The following is a 27248-nucleotide window of genomic DNA, read 5'->3' as shown; positions in this document are numbered from 1 at the left end:
CATCTCCAGCTTCATTAAAATGTTTATCTCTCCAGCTATTCAAAAGAAAACAGCCTGTTCTTTCAATGAACTCATTCAATTTATTTGTACATTAATTATCCTTACCGTCAATTCGCGCTTATCTTAGCTAAACTTATGCTCTGATATCACATGTATCCTATACGACGCTTAACTTGAATGAGTTTTTATATTTTTCTGGGGTTTCATAACATTCGAGCCAATGCTCGCGAATTCCGGTTGGCTGGGGGGGCGAATTCCGGTGTGCTCCTTGAAAAGCAGCGTCGCTAGGTGTTTGCGCCATAAAATAATAGCGTGTAAGTTAGGCTACCACAGGCAGAAATACTGTCTTTTTTCATTTCATTTTTTCATTTTATTATACTCCTCAGGGCCAGAGGCATTACAGAGGGGGAGTGGTAACAACACTTTGACGCAAAAAACAAGAAACAAAGGAACGAGGAAAACAAAAACAAAAAAAGTAATAGAAAACGCACATGGAACAATAGAGCAAAATGTGAATTTACAGTGAGTTTACAAAGAGCCTGAGTATACAATGTTAGCTATGGAATTACGGAACTGTTCATGATGACTAATGTTCACAACGTCCGCGGGAAGGCTTCTTGCACTTACTTTCGTTACAATTTGCCTTATCAATTTTAAACCCTAATTTCAGCAACAACAAACTTGGTGGACATTAAGCTTCGTCTTCTAAGAGTTGAACGCTAGGTTTGAGATTGGGCTAGTTGGTAATCCATCTGCAACAAGCAGCGCAGCAGCGGACAACGCTTGTTTTTGTTCCCTTCTTAGTCCGTTGTCCTATGCTGCGCGGTTTGTTGAAAAGTGGAACGCTTTAGCGTAAACGGGATCCCGTTTCCATCCCCTTCTCATTCGCTTGCCATGCTTCGTTTCTCGGTGGATACCTCATACGTGGCGCGAGGAAACGAACGTCTGTGCGCGTGGCACAGGCCGCTGTAAACTCTCCTAAGGTGCTCACTGCAAGTACAGTTGCGAAGCGCCCACTAAGCCATAATTCACCATTTTGCGAAGTAGCCGTGTTTTTTTGCACACCTTGTTGATGTTGTGGCTGGTGACGACAATTAATGATGGGTGAGCGCGTTTTGATGGCTGGGCTTTTAACCAATCACCTACTCGTTGCACAAATCACATGGTATGACGCCTGGTGCGCTTATACGATTCTGCAACGTAATTTTACATGCATTAACGCGACTCCTCAGCTTACGTGACACCTGCATACGGTTTTTTTTTTCCGAAGCAGTTTCAGACACTGGCGTGGCTCTGTGGTAGAACGCCTCACTGACTCGCATAACGCTTGTGGTCGATTCCGGATCTAACTCCTGATTTTAAGAGCGAAGCTCTTAAAGCTCGAGGTAAAACGTCCGTCGCCCACAAAAAAAAAAAACACTCCACGCCGTTACCTAGCAATAACCAAGCCAACGGGGATTAACCTCTCCTAGCCGCGCCTGCGCCGGCGAGCCGCCGCCGCCAAGCCACGCCCACCGACGGAGACAGTTTGCCCGGCGTGGCGCGAGCCGAGCACGAGCGATGAAGGCCCGCGCTTGTGCCGGGGTTGCCACCGCCAGGTTTGCACGTGAGTTTCTGGCGCTGGAGTTGGGACATTCTTGCAAGGTCTGTGAGAGGCCATGGTTCGACTCAACTCTGTCTACGCCAAGGAAGGACCTAGCCTCAGCCAAGAGGGCCACGTTAAGCCCCTAAGATCGACCAGCTTCGCTCTTTGTTAAGCTTTACATGGCTACTGTAAACTTCTTCCTTTTTTATTCTCCGCATCCATCGGTATTTTTCAGTCAGGTCCATCGCTGCCGACGCTGACACCAGAATTTCTGCGATACGGGCTCTTTAACGTTATCGCGTTAATAAGAAGATCGTTTACACTAAACAGTTAAAGTTTCCACAAATCTGTAATCTATCATTTCCATGTTAAACAAGCAGTGTAGCTAGTGCGCGCCCATGCACAAGTAAGAAGTTTCGCAAGTACACTTAGCATGATCTAATCTCAGCATACTGTACATTGTATACATCGAGTAGGGTGTCTCAAGAACAGTCTGTTGTCAAGGGGCCAGGTTCTTACCCGGATCGTTAAAAGCCCGAAGGGTCTGCGTTATCAGACGAGCGACGCTTACTGTTCCTTCACAGATAAACCCTGCCAAGGAAGCTGGGTAGGGGCAGAGTATGGGTTGGAGTCTCCAGCACATAAGTGATATTTGTTTCACTACGCAGGCAAGCGCATCTAAAAAAATCGCCTCTACAACGAAATAACGAAGGATTTCGTACGTCCAGGTTATACTGCGATCGTTACGGTGTGGGACCTTCGCATCGAAGTGACTCGTGTAAACGAAGCATTATGAAGACTCTGAGCCCTTCGTTACCAAGACGTTTTAGTGTTTTTGCCGTGGAGGTAAGGCCCTTCCAGAGTGCAGTCGGAGTGCAGCCGTATCCAAATATCCTGCAGAAGGGCTTGTTCTTGGGCTAGCTGGTGCTTGCTGATAATCACGGTGTAGCGCAAAGACACATAACAAAGACACGGAAACACACAACACAGCGCCTGTGTTGTGTGTTTCCGTGTCTTCGTTATGTGTCTTTGCGCTACACCATGATTATTAGCCTCCAAATATGACACGGTTGACGACCATCGCGATAGAAGGTGATACCCAACCACGAGGCTCTCACCGCCTTTGTTTGCATGGTCGAAGCGCGAACGATGCAGAAGATACGAGCGCGTGTAAACGAGGACGCTGGTCACGTGCTCTGTTTTTCCCTAGACTTTATTGCTCACCAGAAAAAAAAAAGTCGAGAAATATCAGTCTGATCGCGTAGTAAAAAACCGCGTGGGCCGAAAGCCGATAAGAACTGTAGCCAACTGCGAAGGTTGCTGCGCTGTTCGTGCTGGGGGGCGATCGGAGATCTGTTCGTTCCGCTTGTTCGTTCTCCTGGGGAAGAACAAGCGCGCGGATTGGCTGTAGCGGGAGATGCCACTCAAGGCCGGGGGGTGTCGCCATTTCTTTTTTTTTGCTTGATATTTTCTTTTTTAGTGACGTCATATCGCGTCATAACGAGTAGGGTGATCGGAGATCTCTGTTCTGCGCCGTTCGTTCTGCACCCATTCTGGCGGCGCACGCGATTAGCCGAAGCCGGAAAAAACCACGTCTCTGAGGGGCGTAGTCATTTTTCTTTTTGCTTGATCTTTTATTTTTTGGTGACGTCATACCGCGTCATAACGAGCATGTCGTCTGCTACAAACGAACGGATCGCGAGGCCGTTCGCACGCGTTCTCTCAAGCGAACAAACGGCTTCGCACGGCGTGATGCGGCGGTTGCGGCTGCCGCAACAGCCGATTTTCGGAAAATGGCGCTTGCGACGTGTGCTTCTCTTGCGGTTGGAGGTGCGAGATGCGTTTGAAGACATGAGCGAGTGCGGCGTCGCTTTCTGTTCTCGAAACGAACAGTGCGAACGAAATGAACGGGCCTGCCACTGGGCTGTGGTCTTACGCGCAGGGACTTCTTAGTTCAAAAGCGTTACCAGCTCTTGCCACGTGTTGTCCCGGTCCTCACCCGTGAACGACGGCCCCAGCGGGCGCGACGGCGTAGCTATCTGTGGGTGCTCTTTTATAAAAGCCAGCAGAAGCTCCCTTTGACGATCCGACACCCGGGAGCCAAGCCAGACATTCCGGTGGGACGACATTTTAAAAAACTGCGCCAACCGCTACTTTTTTATTTTTCGCGTGCGCGACGTAACATAGCAAGCACGTTAGAAAAACTAACACCAATAAATATCAGCACTCAAAGCTATTGCTGTTTCAGAAACTGCTTGAGCTTGAAAAGAAAAACAATATCTTTTCGTATAACAACTGTATTTATTAGAAGGCGAGAAACACTTCGTTTTGAAATATTCAGTCCCTTTGCCGAGGACAAACGATGCGCGTCTACTTCCGGAAAGCTCGCCGCTCACCGCTTGACGATTGGCTGTCGTCTTCCTCTCGGCGGAAGAGAGCTCCGGACCGCCCACTTTTGTGACGTAACACCGCCAGAACGAACGCACAACGAACAGAGATCTCCGATCCCCCCCTTGGTGTTTGCTGCCGCCTGCCGCGGTCTCTTAGCCACTAGGCAAAACCCAACATTTGTTACGCCGATAACACACAATATGCGGCGCCGCAAGCGTCTCATAGGTAATCAGGGACTTGACTGATAGGTGTACAGCCAGTGGCGTACCATCCCGTTAGCGAGGGCGGGGGGGGGGGGGGGGGGGGGAGGGAGGGCAAGCGTCACTCAGTCTGTCGGCCGTATATATATATATATATATATATATATATATATATATATATATATATATATGTATATATATATATATATATATAGAGAGAGAGAGAGAGAGAGAGAGAAAGAGAGAGAAAACTACATTTGCTCTCAATTTGACGTGATTTTTTTCTTTACAGAGAGCTAATTTTACAGCGAAAGCTGTTATGAGATCATTTCACCGGCCGTTTTTGGCGCCGTAGTTGTCCGCCGCCGCCGCCGCCGGTGTCCGTAACCAGTATCGCTCGAAAGAAGAAAAAAAACGAAATAAGAAAAAAAATTCCAGGATGGAAGATCGTTCCATCCTGGAATTTTTTTTCTTATTTCGTTTTTTTTCTTCTTTCGAGCGATACTGGTTACGGACACCGGCGGCGGCGGCGGACAACCTCGAGGTTCGAACCTGGGCCCTCTGCGCGGGAGCCCAGTATTCAACCTCTGAGCCATGCCGGTGCTTGAAACTGCTTTGCAAAAAGGTCCTATACAGGCTTCATGTCGGGAAAGGAACCACATTAGCATATGCAATATAGCGTGGTAGAAGAGTAAAATAAGCACCAAGCGTCGTACAACGCGAATTCTGTAACCAGGCGTCACACAATGCGAATTGCGCAACGAGTAGGTTGTTGAATGCTTCCAACCCATTACAAAGGGCTCTGCCATAATTCTTCGTCGTCATCAGGCACAGCATCAACAAAGTGCGCAAATGCCTTACATGCGTTTAGCAGGTACCAATGCTCTCCGTAGAATCCTCGCAAGTGCACTTGTATTGGTTGCCAAGGAAGCCCATAAGGGCATGATCTATTTCCTCGGGGTCTCAGTAAAGTTCTTCGCCCCCCCCCCCCTCCCCCGCCGTCTCTCTCCCACGTCAACGTATGTTATACAGCATGACGGGAGAGGGAAATAGCGACCGGGCGTCACCCAATGCAAATTACATAACTGGTGGGCCGTTTAAAGCTTCCAACCCATTACAAAGGGCTGAGCCATAATTCTTCATCGTCATCAGTCGTCGCGTCCACAAAGTGCACATAATGCCTTACAGACGTGTAGCTGGTGCCTCGCTTCTCCGCAGAATGAAGAATAATGGTTTAGTAGGTGCTTCCCAACTTCACAAAAATTGTGATTTATGGCGTAGTGGGTACCTTTCTAGTGTACTTGTATTGTAGCCCCAAGACAGCTTACAACGGACTCTAGAAACGCCGCTCTTCCAGCTTTCGCTGTGACTGTGCTGCGGTTTCAGCGCAGGCCTGGCGTTTTTTTCAAAACTCTTGTCTGAAATCACGAAAGAAGCTGCACAAACAGACTGTGTAGGCTGGACCGCCCTGTGCCGCGACAACAAGTGTTTAATAACATTATCGAAAAGTTACCGTCAATTTTGGAAAGTACAGCCACATTTAACCTGTTCTTCATCTCAGCATTCCATCTGCAAACTTCAGTCTCAGTTTGGCGTTGTAAATACGATGAGCATGAAGAACCTACTTTGACTCTAGTACCTTAAATTCTCACTTATAACTCCTCTTCCTTCCATGTTCCCCCTCCCTTCTTTTTCTCGCCCTCTTTATATATGTGAACGCACAATAAACTAACTGTTGGCAGTCAGCGCCCGTCCTCGTTCTCGCCTCATGTGTTTGTGTTCTTCAAACGCTGCATTCTAATGGATCCGTACCAACGAGCTCACCTCAACACCCTCTTAAATATACTACGTTTTGTTCCTTGCCCTCCTACTCTTCCCAGCTTGGGTGGGGAGTGGTGGGAAAAGTGGTGAAGTGGCCCTTTACTCCTCCCCTCCGGCTCCTCCAAGTAAATGCGCCTACGTAAACTGTGTAAGCTAATATTTTCTTTAATAATTATTGTTGGGGTTTAACGTCCCAAAACCACGTTTTGATTATGAGAGACACCGTAGTGGAGGGCTCCGGAAATTTTGATCATCTGGTTTTTTTTAACGTGCACCTAAATCCAAGTACACGGGCCTCAAGCATTTCCACCTCCATCGCACATGCGGCCGCCGCGGCCGAGATTCGATCCCGCGACCTTCGGATCAGCAGTCGAGCGCCATAACCACTAGACCACCGTGGCGGGTCTGAAATTTTCTTTGCAAAAATGTGGGCGACTATTACGCTAAACTTCCCCGCATTGTTTCCGTCTGTATAGGTCGTTAGCGGTTAATGATTTGTCAAAGCTTTCTGGGTCATGGTCACAGCACCTGCTCGTAACACGACGCAGCAAATGACGCGTAAGTGATCCATCGCGTAATGACCACTTACGCAAGACTACGTCAAAAAGAAAGAAAAAAAATACAGAATAAACTATTTTTACTACGGCATATTGTTGGTCATTGGTTTTTCGCTATTCGTCAAAAATTTTCGGTGTGCCATAAAATCACCTCTTTGTTACGCGACACCACAAGTCTGCGAAAACTCGTGCCGTTAAAATGAAGTGTGCACAATAAACAGCGCATTACTATGCAGAACAATAACTAAACTTTTTTTGGAATAACCAGACATTGTGTCATTCTCAATGCAATTAAAGAAGGCTGCCCGCCTATCACATTGGCTGCGGCTACTTATAGGAGCTCGCGAGACGGATTCATATGCGTATAATAGATATTTTCAGTTGTAGTATAGTGATGTTGAGCTGTTGCGCGTATACAACTCTTTGTGAACTCCTCCTTGTTGAGAGCGAGGTAGAGGGAGAAAGAAGCATTATTAGGAACAGACACAATCTTTTGCAGGTTGGCAGTCTTATTCCAGAAAACTGTGAACCCTGAAAATCTTCCCGGTCAGGTAGATCAAGTTAAGAGGCAAACTTGAAAGCTGGGCTTCTCAATTTGCTCGAGTCCATTGCCTTATTTATAAGCCGCTGCGATCGCTGCAGGCTACCATACGATAAGCAAGTTGAAGCAGGTTAATCGGATACTGAATCGGGAACCTTTTTTAACTGGCCTGGCTCGACACAACTAAAGTACTCGACACTTCCGCGCACTCATCAACTCACAGCAGCTTGGACATGGAGCAGCGGCGATGCTATTCGTTTTCAAAGAAAGAAACTAAATTTCCTGTAAAAGGAAGAGCGTTCGATCGGACTATAAAACGTTTACTTGTTTCCACCCGTGCTTGCGTCGCCGATTAATTTCAGGCCAGGTAGAACAAAATAAAATTATGACAGATTGCTCTTATGTTACGAAGCCCCTGCTGAGCGGTGGCGTTCTCTGGAATGCTCGAACGCAAGGCGCGAAAGCATCGCAAAGGCAGCCTGCTCCGCAAACAGCCTACAGTGCGTGGTCATGAGACACGGAGGACAGTCGTCACAGCAGAATCGTTGGGCAGTTTTTATTATATAAGTACGTGATTGCTGTGTTCAAGTAAAACTTTGCCTGACGTGTTAGTTTCCCAGTCTGCAGCCGACAATAACCGCTGTCGAAAGTGCGGGGAGGGGGGGGGGGGGGCTCCGTTCCAGTCTGTAGCCGGAAATCACCTCTGTCAAAAGGGGGGGGGGCGGCTTCGCCTCTCTAATTTTTCTCATTGGGGGGCTAGCGCCCCCTTGCACCCCCGGCAGATACGCCTATGTGTAGAGCGTCGCCATCTTGGTCTGTTCAACGACTGTTTTCTTATTTGTGTATGTCGTGACGTGAAATTGACAAGGTCGCGAAACGTCGAATGCATAAACTAGAACGTTTTCATGCGTACCCGTCTATCGTATAGCACTGTTCCTTCAGTTGTTAAAGACACAAAATAGCAAAGTCAACTGTCCGACATGGCGGCACCAAAACCCATCCGTAATATATTCTGTACTAATTCGTGTTCCCCTGGAATCGCACTCTCAAACCTTCGCTTCTACGGACGTTCAGAGATATATTGTTTGCTCGTGCACGTTGAAGATGACTCACCATAGTGCATGCGGCGACGTGAATGGTACTTACGACTGCCATTGCTGTAGCAATCGCACTTATTAGCTTTTTTCATGCTCACTTACAGTTTTAACTGCACACATTTACCGCAAGTCACTCTCACTAACAACTACTGCATCATATAATCAGTAGTAAGGAGAGCCGAGCTAGTTAGTATGAACGCGTTGTGGAATGGCGCAAAAAACAAACTGGATCCAGTTGTGTATATGTGTTGTCTTTCTGAAAATAAACATCAGTTGAAATTTAGCGACTGTGTCGTCTCTCTTAATTGTTGTGTCCCTGTTGGTTTTTATTTTCGCCATTCCACTAGGAAAATCGAACAAAAAGTGACACATGTATACATGTAGCGGCCATGTTCCGGCAATGACACGTAATATCCATTGATAGCTGAAGTCTTTGGACTGGACTGAACTCTTTGGACCTGAAGTCTTTGGAAATCAGCCGTGCCTTCAGAACGACACCTGGTGGGTGAGTATGAGTGAGTATGCTAACTAATAAGCCCTACCCAAATTATTTGACCTGCTCTCAAATGTAAAACAGTGCCATTAGCAATTTTCGGTCCCCGAGTGAAAAAGAAAATGTTCCTCGCTCTTAAGGTCTGTTCATGGCTAGTGTCTGCATTATCGCTATAGCTACCATGACTAACGAGTCGACTATGTCTCTTTTTCAAGTTTTTTGATAGACGTGTGCGTATGTCCTTTGATAAACTTATGCCAGCTTTAGCCACTACAACGCTTTTGATGACACAATATACGGCCGAGATTATATTGTCACATAGGTGTTTGTGCCACTGTGAACTAGAGGACACTACTAGCCGAAGACGAAGTGCCGCTTATCAAAGGTGCCGCTTATTAATGGCGCAGTTGACATTGCGCGACGTCTGTACTGCAGAAGCAAGAGCTCGGAGACGGTGAGGTCATTTTGCTTCTGGCCGAGCTCTTTTTTTATGGGACGCGTAAAAAAGAGATGTGCATTCCCGAGACGATAAAGCAGAACGTCCCTTCTTAATCTTCGCACGTGAACTTGCACAAAGGAAGGACAGCCTTTCTGAGTGCTTTCAACCGCACCACGTGAGTCACGAGGCACGCAGCGCTTTATCGCTGACAATGCAAACAGAGTGAGTTAATTCTTGCAAGGCCTCCACGCTATCTCCGTCTGGAGCAGCCTACGCGGCGGTTGTGTTCGTTTGTTCAAGACATTTGTGCCGTGAAGAACTTAGTGTTAGAGGGCCCAATTTGATCGTGTACGTATCCGCAGTTTTATGCGGGTATTACAATTTACATGAACTCGCTCACTCACCCGCTCAAGTAATGTAATTAAGCAATAATGTAATGTGACGTGGGCATCGCGAAAGTGCTTTATGCAGTGCAACCTATTTCTCGTTTTGAAAGGAGCGATGAGTTATGCGAGGAGAAACAATTGACCTAACAGTGCAGGACAGATGCAATGGAATACCGCAGGTGCCTGTACTCCACTATGCACGGCACGGCACGGCACTCACTCACTCACTCACTCACTCACTCACTCACTCACTCACTCACTCACTCACTCACTCACTCACTCACTCACTCACTCACTCACTCACTCACTCACTCACTCACTCCACTCACTCACTCACTCACTCACTCAACTCACTCACTCACTCACTCACTCACTCCTACCTCACTCACTCACTCACTCACTCACTCACTCACTCACTCACTCACTCACTCACTCACTCACTCACTCACTCACTCCTTCGTTAATCAAAATTTTCGAATATTCGCACATCCCTCATTATTGCATATGTGAATTTTCGATAGGCATTGACCACTACTATGTATGTTGGCGGGATTTTTCATAAACTTCGCTCTTCAATCTGTTACGTACGAAGTCAAACGTGCTGTTAGCTACAGTCTAGCGCTTACAGTTAATCGTATACGCTGATGGTCATTACGAGCTGTGCATTGCGGGTACAACTTCAACTTTTTGTTTGTCCGCGGGAAAAAAGAAGCATTTCATACAAGGCTGCATAGTCGGTGTGATTAAAGCCAGTTTCATTACAAGCTACATAAGGATATCGTGCAGCCGCGGCTGTCTAGTGGTTACGGATATAGACGGCTGACCCCTGGTGACGGGTTCGAATCCCGGCCGTGAGCGGCCGCATTTCGATGGAGGCGAAATGCTGGAGGCTAAACGCCCATGTGCTTAAACTTAGGTGCACATTAAACAGATCCAGGTGGCCGAAATTTCCGGAAACATCCACTACAGCGTATTTCATAACCATATCGTGGTTTTGGGAAGTAAAAGATAAAAAAATTATTCCAGGCTTCGCTTCTCAGTGAACACTTCGATCGTGCCATAAGGAAAGGAACGTTTGTGCGCGTAACATACGCAGCAATTAAATTAATTTAAGGCTATAGTGCAGTACTGCGTTTTTGTTCTGTTTTGTTTCCATCCCTTCCCCGCCAGACTTTGAACAAACACCACGGCATGTGTGCGTATTCTCGCTTAGATAAACAGGGCGCGAAAGAAGATACGCGTCTCGCCTCCAAGATTATGCATAAGGAGGCATTCCGTGCAGACAAGCAGAGCACGCATATTAGGCGCCGCCGTCTAGCAAAAAGCAACCGTGCGGCGTAAACTCTGCGCCAGTACACACGTAGCGAAGCTCTTCTCGAGCTAGTTTCCTTTTTTTCCTCTCTCTCTTTCGTTTTTTATTTTCTTCTTCACAGTGATTCACTTACCTGGCGGTTTCTAGTCGGGCTCTCGACGTTGTCTGCTTCGAGAGGCGGCACGTGGTGCGAATGGTGAACACAAGCACGGCGAAGTTTACCTGCAAAGCGGCGGGGGATGCGGCAAAAAGACTGCGAATATCCGACCACAACTGTAACGCAATGAATGAGCGTAGTGTACGCGCTGTTAGTTTAAATGGCAGGGTGGGCACGTGTCTAGCTGAAAACAGGATGGGATATATTAGGTAAAATATATTCAAATAGCGAGGTGCTCTTAGTGTAGAAAGTTTTAAATCGTATTCAGTAAATTGCCAATGGTTGCCTGGAACATCAGTTTTATAAAAGACGCTTAGCTGTGTTCCCTAAATCAGTGTGTGTGTGTGTGTGTGTGTGTGTGTGTGTGTGTGTGTGTGTGTGTGTGTGTGTGTGTGTGTGTGTGTGTGTGTGTGTGTGTGTGTGCGTGCGTGCGTGCGTGTGTGTGTGTGTGTGTGTGTGTGTGTGTGTGTGTGTGTGTGTGTGTGTGTGTGTGTGTGTTGTGTGTGTGTGCTGAGTCATGCTCAAAAAGTGCAGCAGTGCTGGACCGGAGCACAATCATGGATGGCCGTAGTTATTGTTCCAGTATATATACTTATTTGTTCTGTGAATGCTTGGCTGTCGAGTCTGGTGAAAGGGGCCATGACGCCAAAGTTCGAAGCTTGAATTTTGCGTCGTGTGTTAATCTGTGCGCGTTCCACAGCAAGCTGGCAAAATTTGAGAGTGTTCGGTGCCGTAGGAAACCTCTATTTGATTTTTTTTAAATGTCGCAGCTGAACTGTGCAGCACTGGAGCAACCATTAGTGGCAGATCCCTCGAGTGACGGAACATGATATGGAAAGGCATGCTTTCGTACTCTCTAAAAACAAGAGGAGATGAGATTGCAAGAGCGCCAACTAAGTGACGAGCATATCGCCTCATTTTGATTCTTCATGTGCGTTTAAACGGTTTGCTGCATCTTTTTATTCTGCCAATGATCGAATTATGAGCACGATTCAATCTGATGGTTGGGGGACAGAGCGTTTCGGAGCAACCCGTCCAGTGCGGTATCACACTGCTTCATAGCGGTAGACACCGGTGTGGCTTCTCATTTCGTGACGTCACATAGTGCATACCAACATGCTAGGCGCTGCCGATGGCAAGAATTTAAACGCACCGCTTTGAAGTCGCAACCTGGAGGTAAAGTGTGGTCTTAGTACCCACTTTTTCTGTGTGACCAACAGTATTGGGCCTTGTAATCTCCGTTACGATGATAAGCTGAAATAAGTACACCACAATCGTGTCGTAACCCTTTAAAGTGACTTCTGAAGGAAAAAAAATGTAGCGCAAAGCAACACACGGACAGACAGAGAGGACGGGACTGGCGCTATAAGTGAAATAGTATTGAGCAAAAGAAGCCACGGACACAGAAGTATATACCAGGACACATGGTGTGCTAGCGTGTGTCCTGGTTTCTTTTTCTGTGTCCGTGTCGTGTTTTGCGCAATACTGTTGCATGATGCATAGCCAACTCGCCCGCAGTGCCACATTTAAAGTGATGGTCTATTTTTTATTGCTAAAGAAAGGGGCGGTAAATAAACATAATTTTTATGCTGTCATCGCAATAAAAAAGGCTACTCGAGGCACTGTCCACACACACAGCGATACGGACAGAGTAGGCATTCATGAGAGCTACGCCCGACCGCTAGCGACGCAGTAAGTTTTGTCGCATTTAGACTAGACCTGGTTGTATATAGTCCAGAGTGCAAAGAAAGGTCAGGGGTGTATTGTCACGATATGAGAATTATTGTACGCTTAAGCAAATGGTCCCGGTTGTTTAGACTATTTCCAAGAATGTCAAACGCGGATGCTGTTTCTAGCGCGAAAAAAAAGAAAGCACGTGGCTGATATCCAACGCTTCGTTTCCGGAACGCATTCACATATCTCTGCTGATAATGCAAGTGTCCACCGCAACATGCTGTAGGATGTTGCGCGAGTTTCGCTACCACTCAAGGTGATTTTATCCTTTTGTGATGCCTGCAAGGTGAGAACAATGTAATAAAAGGGCTTCTTTTATTTTTATTGCGTCGAAAATTGGCCCCGCCTCCAGCAGGCTGTAGCGGTATACATACACGCTGTAGCGATATACATACATACACGCGGGCACTAAAAGCGCCGCGCCTTAGGCGGCAGTCACATGGTATTTTTTTTTAATTCGACCGCTTTAAAGAAAGGCCGAAAAAAAATTAAGCAGGGGAGTTATTTTACCATAGAATGAAAAATTCGATGTTTCCGAACAAGCGCCACAACATTTGTATTGAAGATTTTTCTCTGCAGTTACTATTTAAAAAGTTCATTAAGGAATCTTTGTTAATTGCCGAACTTTGCGGATTGGAAAAAGTATTCTGACGTGCTCTATGTGGATCAGAACAATACTAGCTAAATGGAGACGCGTAGCTCTTCTGCTTAATTTTTTTAATACCTGGTGCTTTTTATCTGAAACACCCTGTATGTCACTTGTACAGCGGTTTTTTTTTCTTTACAGCGAAGCCGTTAAAGCTTAGCTGAGTTGGGGACAGCCAGTGGCCACAGTGATTTTCGCAGTTATGTGCCACAGAAATTGGGCACGCCGCACTATTCACCTCTGGACTGTGCACAGCGGTGTTCGCAGCATAGCCCAGCCTCGAGAGGGCAAGTGCATAGCGAGAGGGAAAGCTTAGCATAAGCCAAGTATAGGTGAGAGTGAAGCCTACTGTACCAACGAAGGTTAAAGGTAAACGAGGGAGAGCAGGTGGGAGAGATTAAAGCATAGCTAAGAATACAGATGTCCAGGCAAGGGAGCGGAGACAGAAGAAGCAGGCGAGAGGAGAGGTTCGGGTGGTCGAGAGAAGAGGAGGGCAAAGGCGAGCAGGGAGGAGAAGCGGCAGCGCAGGTGGTAGGGAGGAGCCGAGCGAGGGAGAGTCAATGCCTAGCCGCGCTGAATACAGGCGGTATGACGTTGGTGATGAACTGATGTGGTGAGCTCTGTGGTAGGGCAACTGCTTGCCACGCAGAAGGCCTGGGTTCGGTTCCGACTGAGGTACATTTTTATTGTTTGCATCTATCACGATTTTAGCTCACAAGCAGCGACGCCGACGCCGACACCGAAATTTCTTCGGAACCAGCTCTCTAACGCTATCGCGTAAACATGCACCGAGAGAGTTCACCCATTTGTACGAGAACATGTTTTAGCTCATTCAATGGCTGTATTCAGCGACTGTTGCGCTTGGACATCGCGGCGTTTTTTTCTTTCTGGATTAAGTAATATGGAGGAGCAGATGAAGTAGACTGTCTTCATCGTTACTTTCTTCTTGTACTGCACTTAGCTAACTCTGCTGCCATGTACCTCTTCACGTGTCCTATGGAAACCCTGATCATACAACTGCAGAATCATTTTCATATAGCCGATCCTCAACGTATGTCTTCACTTGAGTGTCACAGTAAAGCGTTGAAACATCCTTTAACAGGAGGTGTCGCTAGAGCGGACGTTTCCACAAGTGGTCTTGTCTTCCTCAAGCCTTGAAGACGAATGTGAGTATGGTAGCTAAGGGCACTGCCAGTCACTGCACACCATCACGTTGCCGTCAAAGTCCCCGTCCTCCGTTCAGAAAACTTGGAGCACGCTTGAGCTTCGCTTTCAGGGGTAGAACGCGATAGCGTAATCGGACCATGCTCGTATCGCCTTCCCAATTGCTAGCCTCGCTTCGCTTCTCGGTCGACGCCTAAACGGTGCCGCAAGGAAAGCCAATGTGCTGACGCGCACCATGCATGCGGCGGGACGGAACACGGAAAGCACGCCCGTGGGCCCTTTGCGTCATCTCGCGCGATTTCTGTCAAGTCGCTGAAGAACCTCCTAGATGTGTGTACTACCAACGCTAAATGGTGTATATAAATAGCTCGCCACTAGTATGCTAGAGGATGTACGCATGGTGACCGAGTGGCTAGACGCATCGCGCCACAGGGCGAGGGGTCACATGTTCGAATCACCGATCCTTCTCGGAACCGAAGATTTTTTTATTATTTCTTTCTTTGCACCTACCTCGAAGCTTCGGTCAGGGACAACGTTGACTTTCCGCTCACAACCAAAGATGCCGCCGACGCTGACACCTGAATGTCTGCGAAACAAGCTCTTTAACGCTATCGCGTTAAAAACTAGCGAGGGAAAGTGGGCGGGGAATCACTGTCAAAATGCGAGTAAATATGATAAGTAAAGAGGATACCATCAGTCACTGTTCATTGTTAGGTCACTGTTCTCTGTTGAAATACAGCGAGTACATAAGGGGGTTTTCTATACTCTCCCATATAAAACTAAAAAAAATGTGTCAATGTTTTCTGACTTCGTGTAACGAAATTTGACCGAAAGGTCCACTTGTCTTCGCAGAGAAACGAATAAAAAAAAAACTCCACCAACTGACGTCAATGCTCACCGTGAGAACAAACGCCACAGGCCCAGCGTAGCTCCATATCACCCCGTAGTTCCTCGAGAGCCAGCAGCTGGGTAAACAGACCCGAGCAAGCACGATATGGGGTTATTATATGATTTTTTTTTTACACATGGGTAACCTCGTTGAACTTGCCCATCGGGCATGGCAAGAAGAATTCAAAAGAAACCAAGCAGATACGCTTCTGAAACGCACAGTAATAAACAGGTTTTTAAGGTCTAAATCAAGCAAGATCACGTGAAGTTCCCACTGTCCTTTTTCTTATACTATTTTCATGTTATGTGGCTGGAAAAAAAAGCGACATATGATATTTTCCCGATTGTTCTGTTTCTTTTATTGTTTTTTTTAGTAAGCCTCTTTTTCAGTTGACCGGTTGTGTGGATTCTTTCCTTCTTATAAATGTAGGCAGGCATTTTATCCCTATGGGTGGCACGAGCAGCCTGCTCCTTTTGCCCGCTCTGTGCATCTATGTCTTCGTACCAAATTGCGATAAATAATAACATAGCCTGCATTAATTTCAGTGTGTTTGTCTATGGACTCTCAGGCTTGCAACTAGCTCGTCATCGTATATTTAGAAGTTGATGGAGTAAGTTGAATGCTCAGAATAGGTACAAAACATGCTTTTCTCTTTTTTCTCTTTTGTACCTTTTTTCTTTTCTTTTTTTTGGTGGGGAGGGGGCGGCGGGCAAGAGCCGTTGAACTTGATTTTGAAAATTTATATATTAATAAAATCTCTACGACGGGCCCTTAAAGTTACTGCATATGATTTTTAAGTATTTAATGAAAAGGATGCTGGTGTACTGTTTTGATTCAGTCAGGAATTCAGTAGCACCGAAAGTTGGACGAGTTGGCATTTGTTCACCTCTGTTATTGAACGACGATGACAGAAATGTAAGACAAGAACATCGCTTGTCTTGCACATATATGCCGTCCCATCTTCGTTTTCAGAGCATCATCATTGTTAGTACACTGTCCGCTAATAGACTAGTATTCTGACTACAGAATGGCGCCGATATATTCGCACGTCAAATGTTGTTTTTGGCGGTAAAACTGTGTTCAAATAAGCACAATATCTCTGTCGATAGTAGTTCAACAAACTAATTGAGGGAGTGCTGGTAGTGCTATCTTTATGATAATTCATCGTTCCCGGGCAATGCATAGCGCTCGCGAAAAACTGAACTTGCAGGAGCAGCATTTAGTACTCGGTAATGTCGCTTTTCCATGCATGGAAGTCAAGGAGCCTCAGATTCTGCTGTGGTCGCTGTGGGGATATTGACACAGAGATTACTTCTGGCTATTCCATTTATATGTAGTTGTCAAGTGAATAAATAAATAAATAAATAAATAAATAAATAAATAAATAAATAAATAAATAAATAAATGTCGAAATGAAGAGAGAAAGAGAAAGAGAGTGACGCGTAGAAAAGGCAGAAAGGTTAACAAGGTTGCGCGTGGCTTTCCTACATTCTTAATAAAGGTCCCGCTTAAAGTGCTAGATATAGCCAGGAAACCGGACATTTTTCGTCTGGTTTTCTGGATATAGCCAGCATTTAACCAGGACCTGATTAAGAGTGTACCCTACACTGGGGGAAGGGGAGCGCAGAGTTAACTTCAAGTTTTTTGCATGTCTCTTGCTCAATGTTGTGTAAAAGTTAAGGTCCTCGTACGCTGATGCTAGACCCGTACACACACTGAACGAGCGGCTCTATTCATGTCCAGTGTGTCGTGACCATATTCCAGGAAACCGTTGCCATAAAAACATGATGTCGCAAATTTCGGGACGAAAAATCGAGGATGCTCAACATACTGTGGTGCTGTAACTTGCGCTTCGTTTAGTTCACTATGTACGCAGTTCACAAAGCTCTGGCGAAGCTCATTGATACCGGCTGCTTCGCAGGCACAGCGTCCACCATATGTCAATGTTCTCTAGATCTCAGCAGTATATAACTTTCTTCAACGTGGTGCGTGTGAGGGCGGCTTAGGCGAATCGTGACGTGCGTCGCACAGAAGGTTATTAATGAAGGATCAGTATCTGGCGAACCTTTAGTAGCTCGCGAATGCGATCACCTGTGTGTAACTTTTGCTTCGCTATATAGTATATATAATCAGTAGGGTGTCAAGAACGGTAGTCCGACATGGCATCTGCTGTGGGACGTTTCCTCATCCATAAGTTCTTATTTATTGCTATTGCCACCACCGTCCATTTATATGAGCGGAGATCTTGGGACATGCCTTAACACATACCAGTCTCGAGAATTCACTGACAATTTGACAGGGCTGATTACATTTTCGATCATTCAGACGTCCTCTTCTATCAAGAGGCGGATGCCAAGTAATGTATTGCGAAATCACAGTGTGAACGTGTTCTTTTCAATCATTCCCAAGGTTTTCGAGGAGAGTTGTTTGTACCTTAAGTCCGCATTCCATGAATAATTTACACTGTACGACGAGAGTTACTTGTGTGCGACTGCCATGTAGCGCGTAAGATTTACGAGTGCTAAAACTTGTCATCAAAAGCTTTTCGCTACGTTACTCAGCTCATCTGAAGAGTAGGCTCGCAATAAGAACATAATTGCTCGGATATAGTCCCACTCGGTGCACGGGACGCATGCGCAAGAAGACAAAAATTCTTGATATATCGACCCTCAAAAATTGTCGAAGGATTTTTTTCTCGATTAGGAGTATAATGACCGTCATGGCGAAGAACTTTCAACGTCTTATCGTTCAAACTCGCAATGTTGTGAAACATTTTTTTTTTCTCTAGTTCTCACGAACTATCCGGCTGAAATTCAGTATGTGATGTCTACGTTCACATCTGTCAGTAATCTAAAAATAATCAATTCTGTTCCTTGAATCACTGCGTTGTTTACGCGGCCAGTGTCTGCCGCGTAGAATAGCGTTACTTCTGCTATGAAGGGGCTATACATTATGGCTCGCCCCACGTAAGAAATATAGAAAAGGAAAGCAACCAACGATTTTCCATTTATCTTCTGAAACAGCTTTTTCGAAAACAACTTCAATGCTGCTTTTACTTTTCCTATGTTTGTAAAAGTGAGACACGGTGTTGAGCGGCTTAGACAGTCCATGTGAAGTACAACTGACTGTTTTCAATGTTTTAGAACATCACCGCATTAACTTTTCCTTCTTTTTTTTTACTTCAGAACTGCTACAGTAGAAAAAAACAAGTAACGATAGATGTGTATGGGTGTACTTAAGAGATCCTAGCGTAAAAAAGCCGACGCCCTATATTGAAAGATGTATATGCAGATATACCTTCCATTTGGAAAGTGCCTTGTATTTGTGGAGCGTACGGGTACGAAAAGCTACGAGAAGGAATGCGAATGCATCAGGTGACCGCGTAAGCTTCACAGTCAACGTGTTGCAACGCACTGACGCGAACAAAATTTTTCTTTGGTACTAAGACTAAGCACAATTTCGAACTTTCGTCGTAAGATCTGGATCTCTACGAAGGTTTGGTAAAGTGTTGCTGGTCCAAGACAATGCGATAAACACAAAGGCTTTGTGTTGCTGGCGAAGCAACGTGAACCATACATACAATTTCGATACGCGTACGGGTTCCACGTAAATGGTCATTAGCTATATGCAGTCATGGCATGAATATATGCTGTTCATGCTAACCCTGTGATGATCGGTCTTTCATGTACGTACGTCATGCCGTGCTCATTCGGGTATTCGCGAAACTCATGGAACGACCGCCATGACATTGCGAATTTGCGATTACATTGTCATTCACGCCGTCTCATACATGACATGCATAGCATGCTATGCATGTAATGGCCTGTCACTCGTGTTTGTCATACACGTACACCAAGTTAATGAAATGACATAGATAGATAGATAGATAGATAGATAGATAGATAGATAGATAGATAGATAGATAGATAGATAGATAGATAGATAGATAGATAGATAGATAGATAGATAGATAGATAGATAGATAGATAGATAGATAGATAGATAGATAGATAGATAGATAGATAGATAGATAGATAGATAGATAGATAGATAGATAGATAGATAGATAGATAGATAGATTCAAAGGGCCTTTGGTTCGCCAAGAAATGCTTCTCATTCAAAACACAAGGAAAATGCATGCCGAGGCTCGATGAAACCTGTTTCCTAATAGCATAAATCTGCATTGGAGCGATTTAGAAACGTGGTTATAACTGCACGACAACCCCGTCTGAACGTTATCCTAAAGGTATACAACGTGCGTCAATGGTTTCGTCACTGCTCGTTTCGATGGGATTAAGATATTCCGTTTTACCCAGAACTCGACATTTCCCTTTTCACAAGTGAAACGGTAGTTTTCCGACTAAAGGAGGCGGCAAAATATACTGGAACACACTTTTTTGTGTAAGCCGGGTACGTGAGCAGCAACGCATACGAAATGTACTTCGCTTTAATAGCATCTTACTACGATCCAGGCAGGCTTCAAGTGTATAGGGTGGGCAAGTTATTATACTTACTTGTCTTTTGTTCCATAGCCGTGCGGTCGCACTCCTGCCGTGATAAGGACCACCAGGAGTGGTATGCCTGGCCAAATGTACAAGCGCCAGAGGCTCAAATAAAAAGTCTTGAATGCTTTAAGCCTTGCATGAATGCAAATGATAGCGGGGTGCGAGCTGCTCCTTGTCACGCGATGGAAGTAGAGATGGGACCACCGCTAGCGAAACTAATTAAAGAAAACACTCACGGACGAACAGCCGTACAGAGGAGCAACAGCCGAATGGTTCAAGTAGCAGAAACAGAGCGAAACTCGAGCAGATATACAGACTCAAACCCAAACGGCGTTCCTCTCAATAGAAGCACAGACTAGGTATAATGAGTCATAAACGTACTTTATGTGAGCCCGATTCTGTAAAGACTTGCATAGATTAAACCTCTTAGTTGGATGACGCGCTTTCTTCCCCTTTGTTGGTTGTTTACTTGGAGATAAGAACTACTAAGACGCGACGACCATGAAACTTCGTTCTTTGTAGTTTTCATTAAGTGTTTGTGCCAATATCAAAACCGTGAATGCCGAGATTCGGAATAATGTGTTCTTAATATGCCTCGAATATTAGTTAACTAGTATGGCAGGCAGTGTGACATATTAGGGTAGAAGCGTTGGAATATCGGCATTCTAGACAAAATAAAATCGCAGTCTCGTTGACCTGCATGGTTACGCTTACTCTCAGGTTACGGAGTTAAAGTACTTCTAAATATGAATGTGACATTCTTAGTAGAAGCAGAAACGACCATTTAAAGTTGTACGGACGCCGTAGAAATGCATTTTTTCTTACTCCACGACTGAGAAAGGTGGGGCGTTCTTAATGAGGAACAATAAAGTATTTCCACGTTAAAGCATAATGAAATAAATGAAAGAAGAAGACCACAAACTCGTTTGAAGAGTGTGTTCTGGAATACAAAGGAAATTTACTTTCGTTTTCTCCCCGTCTCCTGAGTCATAACTGGTAGGCAGGACTGTTCGCTTCTTTTCTTTTCTGACAAGACGCCGCAGGAGGTGAGCAAGATCAAGAACAGCACTAGTCGCACCGTGGCAACAAAATGAGGTTTATAAAATCTAAAGCACCAATATTCTAAGGATACCAGTAGTTTTTTCTTGTCATTGATGTAATTCATGCGTGCTATTATAACGTCATCAAGGAGATTGCTCCTAAGCTTTTAGTTTTTGTAACACTAACAGATGGTACGAAGTCCATTGTTTCCATTGTATAACCTTCAATTTAATTTCATGGCTTCAAGGGTAGAAAACCGGTTTTTAACCCCCTACCTTTCTTCTTCATTACATCTATCTATCTATCTATCTATCTATCTATCTATCTATCTATCTATCTATCTATCTATCTATCTATCTATCTATCTATCTATCTATCTATCTATCTATCTATCTATCTATCTATCTATCTATCTATCTATTATCTATCTATCTATCTATCTATCTATCTACCACCTGCTACCTCTGCCTCTATTTTTGATAGCGCTTTTCGGGGGAAATTTCGGCTATATATGCCCAAGATTTCGTCGTTGTCTGTTGGTAAAAAATTGCTTCAAATCTTTGCGATATCCAATTACCGGATACTCGCGGTGCCCTGATTACAAAGATTGGCACATCGTCTACTCAACGATGCGTGCTTACCAGGGGCGTAGCCAGAATTTTTTTTCGGGGGGTGGGGTTCAACCATACTTTATGTATGTTCGTGCGTGCGTTTGTATGTGCGCGTGTATATCCGCCTCGTGCATCGGTATGGTGGCGCCACCGCTCGGCTCAGGCGGTTGTACCCTCTCACAAACCCCCATAGGATCCCATGCATTTTCAATGAAGTTTGCGATTCCGTTGCGCAAAAACAAACTAGCGCCATCTCTCGACAATACGCCACACCGACGACGCAACACGTCCTCTTGCTTCCACCGACTGGCCATGCTCCCAGCTAACTCCTCTCTCCACTTTCTTTTATTTCTTTCGGTGGCCGTGAGAGCGCGCGCTCTGCACTATGCAGTAGCGCACCCGACAAGACCGGCTGGGCTCGTCGCTTTCGTCGCGTCTTCCTTGAACATTGCAACGTTAATATTGTGTTAAGGTGGTGGCCACACGTCGGACGATGAGCCCTAATTTCAGTAAGCTGCCATCTCATCAACAGCAATGTTTCAGACGCCTCAGCTGTGTACTTTTGTCCGTTGGTTGCTGGACAAGATGGCCTCCTGCAAGACCGCGTTTTTCCAAGTCAGCTGTGTGTGTAGTTCTCGGCGTCGTAACAGTTTGATGACGCGAGGACGTCAACTGGTGCTACATCATGGGAACCGCTGAAGTGACTGCAAGCTTGACGACATTGTGCCAGAATATTCTAGCGTACCGTACGCGCACGATTGTGCTACACTTAAAATACCGCGCTTGGCCTCGCGCGTCAACCTGGTACGCCTGTGTGCAGTAAGTGTGTTGTTATCGTTGTTGCGTCGGTTAATATTGAATTGCAGTTGGAATACCGTTTTTGCAAAGGTAAGTGAAGCTGTAAGTAGTTGCCCTTCTATATGCTCGCTACTCCACGAACATTACTTCCAGAATCGCATTTTATGTTGAGCTGCACGTACCAAAGGAGAATCTAGCATACGAGATACATTACACGCGTGCGCATTTCCTGTATAAATCTGAGTAATGCCACGCGTGCGCATTTCCTATATACGTCTGAGTAATGTCATGCTCAATTTAAAGCGCATGTGTTAGAGGATTGCGGCTTCAATGGTGCAAGTGATTAGATATTCTGAAATATGTGATTGCAATGCAGTTAGAACTTTCTCATACGTGAACGCGGTCTGTGAACAAAAAAAAACGCTGTGTGAATGTTTGTTGGTCATTTGCTAAAGTACTTTCACGCATTATTATGCAGCTGTGTGACGGCTGTTAAAACGTTCAGCAAGTTAGACTTTGGTTTTCTTGGCCTAGTTGAGTGCTACGAGTGTTGGGCGAAGATAAAAACGCGTGTCTTATGTTCGTTTCTTAAGCAGGCATACAGCCGTAATAGTCATTGTTGTTGTACTGTTTGGGGTGTTCAATAAAACAAGAATGCTGTTTTGTACAGCAACAGTTATTTCATCTGTGTTAACAGATCACGCAAACAACTTGGACACATGCACGTAAGCAACGTACACAGTGCATCGCGCGCACGCATAAAAAGCGGGCCTGTCATTTTAAAACAAATAATATAGAACAATCGACGTAACAGACGGCATGGTTGTCTAATGGAGCAGCGTCGGCAGTATAAATATCAAACCAGAATGAAAAATGAATAGAAAAACGACGAGTAACGGGCGCTTTGCCCACGGCTTCTATGAGCCGCGCGTATCCACCTTTCGCCACCGTTCGCCGTTGGTGGCGCCACCAGTACAACTGAAAGCAGCAGCGCACGAGGCGGATATACGCAAGCAAAACTGAAAAAATTACAGCATTTCCCGCTAAAGGGGACCATGAAGCGATGCGAAGCCGGAGCACTTGCACGATCGCGTTCCGTTGGCGTTCTTTGGGCATGCTACCGACCTCGCGTCGTGGAACGCGAAGAGGAACGCTACGCGCGTCTTGTCTTCCCTCTAGCCTGGCCGTTAATTCTCACAGGGCGAGCGGGAACGCGGTCGGCAGGCGTGCGAGAGGGGGGCAGCGTAGGAGAGGAGAGAGAGGGGGACGCGCATGCGCTGGTGGTCGTCGCGGCGTTGCACAGGTCTAGCCCGCGTTTTAGAGGTAGAGTGGAAAGGGGGAGGGGAGTGGGAAAGTGGAGAGGGGGAAAGGGAAAGTGGAGAGGGTAGGCGCATGCGCAGTAAGGGTGGTCACGCCGCACACCACCACCACCACCACCGGATTGAACTCCGCCATAAGATACTTCGCATCTAAAATTTCGGGGGGTGGGGGTGGTTTGAACCCCCCAACCCCACCCCCTGGCTACGCCCCTGGTGCTTACTACATTTTCTCATCTTTGTGGGTACCGCGATAGTGAGAGAATGTTCAGCAGAGTGCAGGGAAACCTCCGTGTGGCTGTAGTTTGTAGCCAGACGCCCGGTGTGGCCCTTCATGTGCAATGAACTTCAGTTGCACCTCTCAGTGAAGTCCGCGTCGGCGGGATCGAATACGATAATGGAGCTGCATTGTCGGCTCTGTAGAAAGCTCTTGTATGCAGCCCGACGGACTCAGTGGAAAATTGTCGGCGCACGAAATAAAAAATCACAGCATATCCACGGAGTGAATGATGATGAGTGGGCGAAGCTGCGGAGGTTCATCGGTAAACCGTGAATCTTCCGTGAATTCTGCCCAGTACATCATCACCGACGTGAGATCGGGCGCGTTTATACTAAAGGTTCGATGAGTTATGACGACTTGCAGCTCACTTTAATTTTACATGTACGCTGTGAATTTTCATTGTTTAGAAAACCATTGCTTTAGAAAACATCTGGCGTCTTTCGTTAAGCAGCTGGCGTCTTTTCGTTTTGCTTTAGAAACATCTGGTGTTCTTTCGTTTTGCTTTTACAAAACATCTGGCGTCTTTCGTTGGTTTATTTCATCAATCAACGGCGTTTTGAACGAAATTTTTATTGTTTAATCACGCACAGGAGAAATCTCACCAGGCACTACCTTGGAGGTAAACAATGGCTGCTAATGGGAATGAGAGACAGAAGAAGTCGGCTTTTAGCTAACACTTACACTACTAACTTACTTCTACTAACGTTTCCTACTGGAACATGCCAATGGCTGCTAATGGGGAATGAGAGACAGAAGAATTCGGCTTTTAGTTAACGCGCACGCTGCGAATTTTTTATTGTTCAACAACGCACAGGAAAAAACTCCCACCGGCACTACCTTGGAGGTCAAAGCGTAAGACTGGTTACGCACTACGACTACTACGACTACGACTACGGGGGACGAACGGGTGCCGCCTTAAGGAGCTTCGCCCCTAAAACAACATTGATATCAAAAAGATTTAGCGCAGCTTGTACAAAGACCCGCAAGGCTGTGTCACAGAAGAGCTGATGTAGAAGCAGAAGAAGAAGAAGAGGACGAAGATGAAGAAGATAACGAAGAGAGGGCGTGCCGGTTCTTGAGGATTATAGTTTTTCTACGCCACACGGCCAACTATACTTGCTATACTCTTATATACATGGCTATGATTTGTTTTTCTTTTTCTGTTTCTTCCCTTTCTTTCTATATATTTCTCTGTCGTTATTTCTCTATCTCGCTCCCTCTGTACACGTTCTCCCATCCTCCTTTCTCTCATCCTAACCCCCACATCTCTCCTCCTCACCCTCACTTCCCCTTCCCACCACCTTGCTGTACCATACTATACTCTGCTCTGCAAGCGTTCTCGGATAGCCGAGTGTTCAGGAGGCTTGCATTCAGATTGCAGGTACGCGAGTTCGAATCTCGCCTCGGCAAAAAACTGTTTTTCACCCAGAAATTCTCTCTTTCTTTACTTTCTCTATTTCTCTATCTCTGAACTCGTTTTTCTATCTTCTCTTTTGCGTATGTTGCTTTATATCCCTTTCTCTCGCTGTCTCTTTCTTCCCTTTCTTATCTTTTTTTTTCTCTTTCTCTCTATGTCTTTGTTTCTCCATCTCTCACTCTCTCACCTTCCATCGTTTTATATGTTTCTTACATGTGTTATTTCTTCATATCTCTCTGTAGTCGATATCTCGCCTGCTAGCCTTTTCTCTGTTTATCTCTTGCTTTCTGACTCTTTCTCTCTCTGTCTTTTCTTTCCCTGTCTTCTGAATATCTTCTTCTGAATATTTTATTTCGGACATAGTTACATAACATGAAATATGTCCACGAGGCAAGGCAAAAGGAGACTCGTATGTCTCCTGACGAGGCCTTCACCCCGGACTTACACGTCGGACAGCAGGAGCCAGTTCAGAGGAAATAAATACAATGCTCATTGCACAGCTTATATAAATAACATAACAGTAAAAACACATGGGACAAAAATTATACAAAGTTTACATTGTTCAGGTTTAACAATTTTATAAAGTTGTACAAATATGCAAAATTACATAATTTTCACGTTCATAGCAAAATAATTGTGCATTTCAAGGAGGCAGGAAAAGTAGCTTTACTTGTTTTTTAAAACGAGACATACTTGAGTTCTGATTGGCCAATTCGATTAGGGATGGGTATGCATTCAACAATGAAATAATCTGATAATCTATAGTTTTAGTACCATAATTAGTTCTTGGTCTTGATCCCGTCAATGAAATAGTGCGAAGGTCATATGCCACTTGTCTATTTAGATATTTGTTTGAGAACATGGTACGATCATGTTTCTGTGTTTTTCTCTTTCTTCCCTCTCTTTCTTTCTTTTTTTTTTTCTATTTCGTCGTATGTCTTTGGTTCTCTATCTCTGTGTCTTTGTAGTCGGTTTCTCACCTTCTATCTTTTTTCTATTTCTTCCCTTTCTTTCTATATATTTCTCTGTCGTTATTTCTCTATCTCGCTCCCTCTGTACACGTTCTCCCATCCTCCTTTCTCTCATCCTAATTCCCACATCTCTCCTCCTCACCCTCACCCTCACTTCCCCTTCCCACCACCTTGCTGTACTATACTATACCCTGCTCTGCAAGCGTTCCCGGATAGCCGAGTGTTGAGGACGCTTGCATTCAGATTGCAGGTACGCGAGTTCGAATCTCGCCTCGGCAAAAAACTGTTTTTCACCAAGAAATTCTCTGTTTCTCTCTTTCTTTACTTTCTCTATTTCTCTATCTCTGAACTCGTTCTCTCGCCCGTCAAGTTATTGCATCCCTCACCCGACAAATCGGAGCACGTCTTTGGTAGCGAAGCAAAAGATGAAGAAGAGAACCAAGATGGCGCGTTCTGGTTCATCACAAGGGGGAGGCAACTTGACGAAACTCAACTGCCGTAACAAGCAGGAAGTCAATAAAGAGCAGTAAAAAGTAGCGTGCATGTCGCACGCCGAGTTTGCGAATCTCCCTAAGAAGATTCCACACGTGCCGGGGAAACCCTACATGCTTACCTCAAACATTCGAATAATCGACGGTTTGGTAAACGGAGCAGTGGCAGCTCTACGAACGGGAATCGCTGGGTGGCCCATGCTACGCACTTCCTCAGGTTTCACAGCAGTGGATTTGCATTTAGCGCAGGATTTACAACAACGCCAATAGCCAAAGGCTTGTATTTTTGCTTTCTTTCTTTCTTTCTTTCTTTCTTTCTTTCTTTCTTTCTTTCTTTCTTTCTTTCTTTCTTTCTTTCTTTCTTTCTTTCTTTCTTTCTTTCTTTCTTTCTGTGTTTTTCTATCGC

General features: G+C 45.4%; 1 protein-coding gene across 1 annotated transcript in view; it reads right to left on the bottom strand.

Moving 5' to 3' along the window:
* The window catches only part of LOC125757891 (adhesion G protein-coupled receptor E5-like), a 29261-nt gene extending 3687 nt beyond the window's left edge, over positions 1 to 25574 (bottom strand). The window contains exons 1-4 of the mRNA XM_049414210.1: positions 25568 to 25574; positions 19927 to 19993; positions 15422 to 15488; positions 10956 to 11044 (exon numbers count right to left, since the gene is read on the bottom strand). Of these exons, the coding sequence (XP_049270167.1) occupies positions 10956 to 11044; positions 15422 to 15488; positions 19927 to 19993; positions 25568 to 25574 (230 nt within the window). The remainder of the gene's footprint in view (positions 1 to 10955; positions 11045 to 15421; positions 15489 to 19926; positions 19994 to 25567) is intronic.
* Between the last annotated feature and the right edge of the window lie 1674 nt (positions 25575 to 27248).

The sequence above is a fragment of the Rhipicephalus sanguineus genome, chromosome 3 (assembly GCF_013339695.2).
Source record: "Rhipicephalus sanguineus isolate Rsan-2018 chromosome 3, BIME_Rsan_1.4, whole genome shotgun sequence".
Taxonomy (NCBI): domain Eukaryota; kingdom Metazoa; phylum Arthropoda; class Arachnida; order Ixodida; family Ixodidae; genus Rhipicephalus; species Rhipicephalus sanguineus.
Note: the sequence above shows the minus strand (reverse complement) of the source record. Positions and strands in the feature narration are given on the sequence as shown.